We start from the raw sequence: 11,543 nt of genomic DNA, 5'->3' as shown, positions 1-11,543 counted from the left end.
CAAAGGACAGATTCAGTCTCCATCCCAAAAAAAATGTTAAAAAAAAAAAGATATCATACAAACCAAGCTTGGCCATATACAGTAAAAAATAATACTCAAATTAGTCTTTGAAAGAGTGCATTTTATAAATTCAAATTTGTTTTTTATATTCATAACTTTGTCGATGATTAATTATGTCAATTAACTATGTAAAAAGTACAACAAAACACAATAACAAGATGAACATTCTTTTCTAAGAATATGCTATAGGAATTACCTGATTAAATTTTGTTGGATCTGAATTTACCGAGGATTTAGATGTTCACGAAGCAAGATAATTATTTAATCTCAAATTATCAATTTATATAAGCATGTAAGGGTATAGTTATGCATTTAATCTAACCTCAATAAGTACATACACCTAATGTGCCTCTATAATCCCAAACATAATTACCTCCACAACATGATCAAATAGGATATGGCATCAAAGCATGTGAGAAGCATTTATTGGTATATTAATATGTCCTTAAAGACAAACACACACTTTATAGTTAGGGACAAATAATTCACTTGCAATATATCTTTCAATTTGAAGGATTGGGAACTTGAAAACCATACAAAGGAATCTTATCAGCACCTCTAAGTTGTTTTCTAAAGAATTATGATGTCCATTGATGTTAAATAAAGTGCAATAATAATGTTACTTTTCTAAACTTCCTTGCACGAAGTGGGGAGACAAGGAACAACATGTCCACGTTTTGAATGAATATTCAAAACTACCCGTTATCCAGTAAAAACCTAAAATTCCTAATAATAAGCCAAAATCCCCTATACAATTAGTCACAAAAGCTTTTTGGCAAGCATTTGCAGCAAGAGGTCGTGTAAACCAAAACCCTATTAATAAATAAGAACACATTCCAACCAATTCCCAAAAAATATAAATTTGTATCAAATTCGAACTAGTAACTAATCCTAACATGGAAGTACTGAAAAAACCCATATAAGCAAAAAATCTCAAATATGCTTGATCATGAGCCATATAATTATCACTATAGATAAGAACCATAATTCCAACGGTAGTTATTAATATTGACATTAATATTGACATAAGGCTAGAAGAATTGCCCTCAATCTTGTTTGGTTGAGTTTGGAGTTTTAAAAGAGGAATAGCTATCAAAAGTAAAAGATAATTTGAAAGATCATGTATTATAGGACCATGACTTCAACTTCTCCTATTTGAAACTGTATTAAGGGTGCAATAAATAAGTATAGATATATTTATCTCTCTTTCAAACCATAAGAATTTTAGAACGAACAAAAATATAAACCATGACATGTAAAGGTAGCCCCTCCCTAATAACTTGTTACATCTACTTCGCATTGAGGTGGCCAAAAGCTAATATGGTTTAAGCTATCAATTGATTTAAAAAAAAAAACTTTAATTACGTCTGATCAAAACCCTAGAAACACGAAGGGCAGTCCAATGCAACGTAAGATTTAATAAATCAATAAAAACCTTGGACGCTTAAAATTTTGGACACAAGAATTCGAGTGTCACGCTTTTATATCCGTGGGTGATTTTGCCTCCTTTGAGGAAATTCTGGGTTGAAGATATGATTTTTGGTATTACGAGAAGTTGGATAAAGTTTTTTTTTTTTTCGGTTCAAGAGAAGACCTCAAGTCTTACGAGAGAGAGAGAGAAAGAAGAGAGAAAATGAAACCAATTGAGAATCGAATCAAGAACCTCATGGCGGGTAATGTTTCTATCAACTAAAAGCCTTTAAAGAAAAGCTGGGTGGAGTTTAAGGTTAATTAATGGTCATTAGGCCAGTCACAATCGGTACAAGCTATAATCGCATTCATCTGGCGTTTGGTGTTGTGATGGGCCTACTGCTGTTAGTTTTAGACTGGGCTTTCTGAATTGGGCTGGTAGGTAATCCATGACCATTACAGTGCCCTTTAATGGTCATATTTGATCTATATGGGACCCAAAACAGAATCAGAAGAAATGAAAAAGTTTTTTTTTTTAAATTTTATAATGTGGTATAACTTTTCAAATTTGACATTGGATATACTGGATTTTTTGAGTTTTTTTTATTGGTGATATCAACTTCCTTTTTAAAATTTGTTTTTTGGCAATTTTGTAGCTCTAAACAATTCGTCTGGACTAAGTTTAGATTGGACCTATATAACATATCCAATTTGTTCTGATTTAAAACTAAGGCAATTATTTGATGCAATCGCTGATATCTCGGATTACCTTGCCAGATAAACAAAATTAGCTTGAATTATGTGAAAGCTTGGCATGTTGAATAGATAATATGGATCTAAAGTCTATGAGAAAGTTGCATTTAACCTATTTCTAATGAAAAAAAATTAAGAATTAAAATCAGTGGTTTCGATTATGACCCGAGTTAGGGCTTCAATTGCTGTCAGCTAATAAAGTTGGTAATGACAAATAATCCAGCCCTTGACTGCAATTCTCAATTTCAGTTCCAAGATTCCAAATTGTAAACAAATGAACAATGAATTTTCTGCAGCTTAGACAGTCAGTCTAGACCACTTAAACTCCCCTGCTCATTGAAAATAAAGAAACTTGCTTTTAAGCACTTTTCATCTGCTCTTACTGATTTTTAGTAACAACTCCTAGCTCAATCAAAGCTGCTAAGACAGATCATTTGTACTTCCAAACCACACAGAAAAGACTAATATCACATGCTAGAGGATTGGAAAGAAATCTTGAGGCTTAAAAGGGCTGTCACAACTCTCAGATCCTTCAAATCTCCTTGGAGAATTGGCAAAAAAAGGAAGGGAAATATATCTTTTCTAATTCATCTGTAGTTTCCAGAAGACACATGACATCTACACCAGAATTTCCCCACATATTTTTCCTACTAAGCAGTAAAATTTTTTTTGTTCTTTGACATTGCTTGGATTTTCCAGCATACCTTGCTGTATTTTATACTAATAATGGGGACAAACTGTTCGCATTCTACACTAAAAGCAAAGGTGCATTGTGGAAAAACACCAAACCTAGAATAATTCTCTTCAAGATGGTGAAATCGGCTGCCCGTCTGAGCTTTGGCTGGGAGCTCGTTTTTGATCGCTGCTCTTGCGCTTAAGCTTAAGCATTTCCTTGAATTCTTTTTCTTTTATATCAAGTATGCTCTTGAAGCTAGTGGCACGTTGCGTTGATCGTCTGCTGCCATCATCCGGTGGAAGTTCACGTTCCCGAGCTGCCTCTTCCTCGTCATCCTTGTTGACTAGACGGTATTGCTGCCAAATCCTCCAGAAAAACAGAAGAAGACCGATGGAGCATGCTATACCACAGACAAGGAACAAGCCCCAGAAGCTGTCTAAAGAGAGCCGGTTTTCATCAACAGGATTGGGTTGTGAAGAGCATGCATCACTAGACAACCATTTATCGTGGATTCTTTGGAGATCACCATTTTCAGATAGTTGAAGAATTGCAGTGGACAAATCAACAGCCAGAGGAGAGTCCCTTTGAAATGCCTGGACGAAGCAAATTTTGAATAGCATGATACTGATACTCAAATTACAATACTAGGAATACACGATTTATGTTTATCTATCCATTGAAGTAACGACACCAATCTTAGCTCGCACAACTAGACTTCATTAGATAGGTGCATTTAGTTTTAGTATGTTATCCCAAGATGTCTCACATTTACATTCTCAGCATGCTTAAGCAAACAATAACCTCAAGAAATAAGAATTATTAACTTACAAATCCCCATCCACTTTTCGTGAACTCTTGTCCGACTGTCCTGAACGTGCACTTTGTATTGACTAAGAATAGTTCAATATAAGGAAGCTCATCAACTATAGCTGCAACGCCACCATTACTTGGACCCTTCTGAAGGGCAGCAACATAATCATCTTGGGTTTTCATGGTTCGGAGCCTCGACTCTGCGATGTTTAGTTCTTCAACAAGATAGTTGTGTGCAAATGACCCATCTTGTATCCCTATAGGATCCGAACTGGCAATCAAACTGTCGATGCCCTGCACACGTGAAGTCAGCTGCTGAACTGTGAGTATTGAAGTCAAGCTAGCTGTATAGCTTGAATTGATAATTAGGACAACAAAGAGCCACAAGATCAGCACTAAACGCCCAAGGGTGCTGACGGTGTTCTCTCCTGCTCAATCAAACAAAACTATTAGGATTGCTCAACCACTGCTCTTCCCAAGACCCCAAAAAAAAAAAAAAACTAGTAACTCAAAAGAATGCACAATTAAGTAAGAACACTTGAATAGGTATTTATCTACTTACTGTGTGCAAAAAACATCGTTGAGAAACTAAACCTGCAACAAAAAATCCATAAAGTACATTAGCATCCATAAAGCCAGAGAAACACTCGATGAAAAGCTAATATCTCCACCAATTCATCAGGAAGCTACTGAGACAATTTGTAACACAAACCATTCATTTATCAAAAGCATATTTCTTTGAAATTGAGCTAGGTGAATTTCATGGCATAATAGCAAAAGTACACTAAGAGAAAACAATTTGTAGAGTTGTTCGCTGAGTGCTACACATAACAGAAAACCTGCAAAGTGGCTCATGATCAGGCCCACATTAATGAGAATATAAAGGAGTACTTGGCAGAAAATGTGAAGATGACGATCTAGAACACAACTTGCACAAGCTCTACCAGTGTATTAGGAGGTATGTCTAAGTACAGGATACTAACCAAAAGATCGTTATAAGTTGTTGCCTCGGTGGACCACGAAATTCAGGATTCATCCGATGCTCAAGAATCCAAACAACAGCACCGACAAATAGAAAAAATGCTGCAGTCACACACCACATTTGCCAAGTAAATGGCTTGAGGAAAGACCATGGACTAGATTTAACCTCTCTAACAGGAGCAACTACAACAAGTCCAGATTCCATGTAAGGCTGTGTGAAGTCTACAATTCTTGTCCTATTAGTAGTAATGGTTATATCCCCCACAGTTGCATCATATTTCTGCAGAACCCAGTTAACTAATGTCAATAAAAGGAAACACTTGCAGCACTAGATATAAACTACAAGTCGAATGGTACCGCTGCTACTGAAATAGGAGATGAAAGTGTGTGCGCGCGCGTGCGCGTGCGTGCATGTGTATGCACGTGGTTGTTTGGGGGATACCAATTAAAGGGTGCTGGAATAATTACGTTTTGAGAAACATCAAAAACAATATTGTTGAATTCAGGATTCCTATTGCCATCTCCATATAAAATGTATGTGTGGGGGACAGGGTAAGCCAACAAGTTTATAGCAGCTTCAAATACATCAATGCAGTATCCTTTCGCTCCAGAAGGCCCATTATCTTTGCTAACAAATTCTTTAAAAGTAACCCGGTTGGGAACTGCAATCCTCAGAGGCTTCCCATTGTTTGGGAATACCCATCCCTTAGGATTTGCTGTCATTTCACCAGGCCATATTACACTGTACAGATGTTGGTTACTTGCTGAAATATTTGGAGGCTTTGTGTATAGAATTTCTGGTGCAACAGTAGAGAGATGAGAATAATTTGACCAATAGCCTATCGTTCGTATACCAGTTCCACCAATGTTAAGAATATCATATGAAGGACGGATTAAGTTCTTCTCTGAATCAAACTGTATCAGACCTGTTAAACCTGTGAAGTTCATAGAGAGAAGTATCTTGAGAAACTTCGGCCCTTGATCAAATATATGCAGGGAATTCAAATAAAGGGCACTTCCATTAGTGTCATGCAGGCTGGGATCTTCAGAAAATGTGATATTTCCTCCTTCATTGAAGAAAACATCAAGAGCACGAGCTATTAACCACACTGAATCATAAGCATACAAGGCATAAGAATTAAAGTTCGGGGTTTCCTTATCCTTCAAATTTTTCCACTTAGATGAAAAGCTTCTTTTGAGATCTGATTCTGGAGTATGATGGCGAAGAGAAACAACACCTTGTATAAGATCCATTGTATGAGAATCAACTGAATCCATTGAATCTAAAACAGAAGTAAGCCAATCAGTAGTAATCCAAACGTAGCCAGCACTCATCATTCCAAGGGTCTTTGCAACTGAAAAGATTGTAAGGCCAGAATCAGGATTCACATGTACGACAAAAACCCGTGACTCCATCAGGTTCACTCCAACTAATAAATCTTTAATGTCACTTCTGGGAGCATTTGGACTAAAAGCTGCCTTGTAAGAAATCTTTGCACGGTTCTTGGCAAGTGCATCTCCCAATACAGAAATCCCGTTTCTACCATAATCATCATCAACAAAGATGGCAATTATCTCCCTCCATCCAAAATACTCAAGCATATCAGCAATTGCATACATCTGGAAATAATCACTCATGGTAGTTCGTAGGAAGTATGGGTACTGCAAAGCGGAAAGAGTTGGATCTGTTGCCCCAAATGACAGAAGTGGTACATGAAGTTCATTCACAACATGAGAAATAACATGGGCAATCCCTGATGACTGTGGACCAATTGCAGCAACCACTTCATCCTCTATCAACTGCAAACCTATACAAATGAGGATGCAGTCATTTCCTCCAATTCCTCTTTTTCAATTACTCAGAAACCCATAGATGTTCAAAAAAAATTAAGGCAGGGCCATTAGATATACTGATCATACCAAGTACATTTCAAACTTATATGAAGATAACTAGTTCATCGCCATTCTTAATATATTCAAGATCTCAAATTTTTTAGGTGTAAAAAGTTGATAATTCAATTAGCTATAAACTCTGAGTTGTAAAACTATGAACAATTTGTTGCCATGCACAGCCATTCCAGGGGAAATAGGAAAACCTGATAACTCATTCTCTACTTCTAATGTCAGTGCTGCAGAGACATAACAACTTAAGCAACAAAAGAATTGTGATTGTACTGTTTTCCCTATATGATACGGATGCAAGAAGCAAGTACAAGAAGTTGCCAAAGCTGCGATTTCATAATTTAAACGAATGGATAATAAGTCAGACATCTGATCACTGAAGGTCTGTCCGAGCTAGAAGAAGAATCCAAGAGGAAACATGATGCATGATATTTCTGCAACTTGCAATTTAGCAACATTTATGCTTGTAGTAAGGCTATTGCTTTGACTCGGGAGTTTTGTTTATGAACACCTTCAGATAGAATAGCTTGAGTTAAGAATAGACAACTGCCAACTGAGCAATATTAGACAACCAATATTAAAGCCTGATTGATGAAAAATGCACATGCAACAAGCAACAAAGTGCATGTAACTCAACTCACTTCCACTTATTAAGCTGATTCCTAATTACTTTAAAACAGCCAACCGCAGGAATGCTTCTTTTACTTCACCAGTACATATGGTCACAAAAAAAAAAAGAAAAAAAAATTCATTTCTGATAACAACAACTAGAACTTAAGTATAGAGCAGTGGAAAAGAAACAAATTATGGTCTAATTCCATACGAAACTAGTTAAGACAAGAATTTCCATCTTCCCTTCCAATATTACCTTCAACAGTTCCAAGAAATTCGCTGCAATTTGTATCATGCAAGATGAGCTTCAATTTTGTCCCCTTAAGAATGCTTGGGTTAGAATTGATCTCATCAAAAGCAGCAAGAATAGCTGGCTTTGCTGATCTTCCAATAAATGAATTCAATGTAAACAGAGCTCCAACTTTCACCTCCTTTGGTCTGGCAGCGGAACTATCGTTTGCACCTTGACCAACCACCACCATGGTCACCCACAGACAAGAAACCCATACCAGAAATGCTCTCTTCAGACAAAAAATGAGCTCCATTTCCCACAAAGCAAGAATCCTATATCTGATTCTTTAAGTCATTTGATGAAAAAAAATCCTTCAATGAAATTATGGTCCTGCAGATGAGAAGAGCAAGAACGTGAAGCTCCTCAAACAACAGACTCAGAAAAGAATACAAGATTCCTCACATGGGTTTTTAAGCTTTAAGAACTTGATCAAAGATGAAGCACAGAAAAGAACCTCAAGACAAGAACTGGAAGATAGAGGTCCAAGAATTAAGGACCCTCGTATCGGTCCTCAAAAGGCAAACACCCCAGAGGTATTACAAAGCAGAGGAAAGTTCACTGCAAATTTGGCCAAGAAAAATGAAGGTTCATTAAAACTAGAGTCCAACGAAAGTGCAGTAATTTGAACCTGAAACAACCTTACCAACTTGCACCTCACATTTCAAAATAATCATGGAATATGTGCACAAACTTCCAAAATAAAATGGTAAATTGACTCATGTTAGATTACGCACCAGCATTTTCTTCTTTTCTTTCATTTTTTTGCCCTTTTGTAAGAAATGATAGCGTATATTAGTTATTTAACATTTTTCATCGTATCAGATTATACTCACGTCACATCACTTTGTATTCGACTTTGCTAATACATATTTTTGGTAAACGAAAACATATTTTACCATCCAACAAGTATAAATATTCATAACTTAACCCAGTATAAATAAGTAACAGTAGACAAAAGAAAATGAGAAGAACATCTAAAAAAAATATTGCAGCACAAGTTGCAATATAGTCAATTGGGCATCTGCACTGGGATTCACATTCATGAATTGATAAATGTTGCAGACATGATACTAAACACAATTGTTAACTGGAGCAATTCAGACCCGAAGAGAGTTGTTGGAAGATGACAAGTTAGATTACCTGAACTGAATCCAAAATTTGCAACTTTCAACACTTAAAAAATGGTACAAGACTTGCACTTGTGGCTCTTTCTGAGGGAGTAACTTTGGGTATCAGGACAAGATAACCATTTTCTTGTAGTCACTTGGATTAATTTACATGGGTTAATAAAGTGGACGGTTGCCCTCAGAAGAGCTCAAAACATGAGAACAGTCTTGCAATCTCAGTAAAGAATTATTCTTTCCTGTAATTGTTCTAATAATATACTATAATTCAAGTATCAAACGGAAAAGTTTATCATATGTAATGCCATCACATGAGTTGAAATAGTTGAGAGAGGAGGAAGCGTCAGTGAAAGGTCTCAAATTTCAAACCACTAAAAGAAACTTGCGATTTAAAATAATAATTAAGTTGATATATTACATTTTAACATTTGTATTTTGATTTTTGTTCTTGACTCCAAAATTTATTTTTACAAAATGCTAATAGAATAAGAAAAAAATGCAGGGCTCACCTAATTATTGTTAAATTTTGTGGTGGGAAATTGAAAAATGTACTAAAATAGTTTGGGATACTACCAGAAGTCCTGTGTATTATTTCCACGATTAGGCTGTAGTTAACACTAGGATTTAGGTCAGTTTCGTAATAGTAAAAGAATATTACCAAATTGAGATGAGAGGAACATGATGTATGGTCAAGATAATGCCATGTCATTATTAGGTTTAGAAAAATTCTTTTCATGAGATAAAGATGATGGAGAATGGGTCCCATTTGTCTCTCGCATGGAACACGTGGATGATCTCTTACTGTTTATTTTGGAATATAAGCAATTGGCAATTGGCAATTGACTCTTGGAATATTTATTGAACACAGCCAAAAGAGAGGTGTAATCTGCTGCAACCACAAATCACAGTTTACATCATCTTATTGGAATAAAAATTACATAATCAGAATCTTAATTGTCCACGTCACATCTTTGGGTACACTGTGACCAAAACATTTTAAAAGAATTTAGTGTTTTCTTATTTGTAACCTCCCTCATTTTTTTTCTTTTCTTTTCCTTTTTCTTTGAAACATTTTGTTTGGATAGTCGATTATTTTGGGAAGTTTATTTGTTTGCATTATAAATACATTTTTTAATCACCTTGTTATTTCATGTACATATTGACACATAAAATCACACAGGAGGAGTAACATTAAAATCTCACAAATAATGAACATTAAGAAAGACATGGGAGGAAACAAAATATCTTGCTTCAATTCATTAATTTTCATCATCTACAAATCTAGGACTCCAAGTGCTTAAACAAAAAAATATATATAATCACAAATCACATTCTAATTATAATATAAAAACATGACTCAATGGATTTCCTAAACCAACTTTGACATCAAACCAAATATAGTTACCAAATAAAAAAGAATATAATTCTAAAACTACTAAATTTTTAAATATTGCTCGGTTTAAAATATGTCAACAATGTCTCCCTTAAACCAAACTTTTGATGTTGTTATCTCTAATATAATCATGAGTTTCAACTACCATTTCGGCCTTTGTAGCAGTATAATTCAAGTGCAACTTCAATTTATAATTTTTAGCCATCTAAAATTTTGTATTGTTGAGACAATTCTCGTGAATTTTTTTCCATTGTAGCTGAAAAAACAAAAAAGACTGGCAGAGGCAACGAATAATTATTAGTTCAATTTTAGAGGTTAAAATGACTTCAAAACTTCATCAAACCATAATAAACGCGAGCAAATTGACTTTGTCAAAGTCCTTTTTCGACCGTGTAGTTTACCTATAGAGGACATGTAACATCAGAAATTTATTTTTCCATAACATTCAATGCAAAGACTTCCACAGCATTCAATGCAAAGACTTAAATGGTCAAAAGATTTTTCCAGACTCCAACCCCTTCCCTTCCCCTTTCCCTTGCAAAGTTTAATTCCTGTAAATTGAGACCAAAAAAAAAAAAAAAGAAACACATAATTCGACTCTAAAGTTCTTTTCGTTTCTGTTCTTCCTTGTGGTTTAGAGCTTCCTACAAACTAAGCAAATAAGACCCAAAAAAAAAATATATAGATTGTTTGAATTACAGTTTTTTTATATATAAAAAAAGCTTGTTGCTATAGATATATGCATTTAATTGTTATATTTGTAGGACAGATTTATTTAAAATATGGATTTTTTTTCTTTTTTCTTTTGGTTTTGTTGGGATCTTTAAGATCGGTTTGGTTAAATCTAAACTTTCTTTTGGAACTTCTAATTGGTACTTGTTAGATTTTGAGCTGCAAAGATTCATTTGTATTTAAAGAAATTTTGGAGTTTCACACTGCTAACTGTTATTGATTTCTTTGATTTGAAAGGAATCTCTTCCTATCTGTTTTATGTCTTGCATGCTTTTCAGGTGTTTCTTGGCACTATTGCATCTTTTGTCTAAACACTAAAATTCTCTTATTTTGAAAAAAGGAAATTCTCAAAAGCACTAGTGTTTCTATTGTGCTCAAGAAATGGAGACTAAATTGATATTTCACGAACCCTTTTGCAAAATAGCTTCACTTCTCCCCCAACAATTTGTAAATTGTAGCACAAAATCTCTCCATATGTGTTAACCATGGTCGTTTGGATTGCTAGTTTTTAGAGAAATTCTTTACTTTTCCGTTCAAAAAAAAAATTTTATTAATACATTTTCTAAGTACTTTCAAATTTTACACGTATCGCATTATAGAAAATGCTACAGTATTATTTTGACTAATTTAGGATAATCACCAAAAAATAGGTGACAAGAAGATATATATATATATATATATATATATATATATATATATTGAAGGAGACATTATAGATATTCTCTACAGGCCTATCTGAAATATGGAACTGTAATGTAGGGTGGAAGTTTTGGGACTGTTCTCTCATTCTGGAGAAGA

At 34.8% G+C, this 11,543-nt stretch overlaps 1 protein-coding gene across 3 annotated transcripts; it reads right to left on the bottom strand.

Moving 5' to 3' along the window:
* Window positions 1-2,735: 2,735 nt before the first annotated feature.
* Window positions 2,736-8,128, bottom strand: LOC113770112 (glutamate receptor 3.4-like). 3 transcript variants are annotated; one of them, XM_027314478.1, is made up of 7 exons: window positions 7,951-8,117; window positions 7,461-7,826; window positions 5,159-6,498; window positions 4,693-4,970; window positions 4,272-4,303; window positions 3,728-4,137; window positions 2,736-3,492 (listed from the first exon to the last, which is right to left on the bottom strand). In XM_027314478.1, exons 2-7 carry the CDS (start codon window positions 7,747-7,749, stop codon window positions 3,028-3,030), a joined length of 2,814 nt encoding a protein of 937 aa, XP_027170279.1. In that variant the 5' UTR covers window positions 7,750-7,826; window positions 7,951-8,117; the 3' UTR covers window positions 2,736-3,027. The 3 variants fall into 3 exon arrangements, with proteins under 3 accessions (XP_027170279.1, XP_027170280.1, XP_027170281.1); XM_027314479.1 differs by lacking the exon at window positions 7,951-8,117 and having other exon boundaries at window positions 5,159-6,490; window positions 7,461-7,599; XM_027314480.1 differs by lacking the exon at window positions 2,736-3,492 and having other exon boundaries at window positions 3,844-4,003; window positions 7,461-8,128.
* Between the last annotated feature and the right edge of the window lie 3,415 nt (window positions 8,129-11,543).

Source organism: Coffea eugenioides, chromosome 5 (assembly GCF_003713205.1).
Source record: "Coffea eugenioides isolate CCC68of chromosome 5, Ceug_1.0, whole genome shotgun sequence".
Taxonomy (NCBI): Eukaryota; Viridiplantae; Streptophyta; class Magnoliopsida; order Gentianales; family Rubiaceae; genus Coffea; species Coffea eugenioides.
Note: the sequence above shows the minus strand (reverse complement) of the source record. Positions and strands in the feature narration are given on the sequence as shown.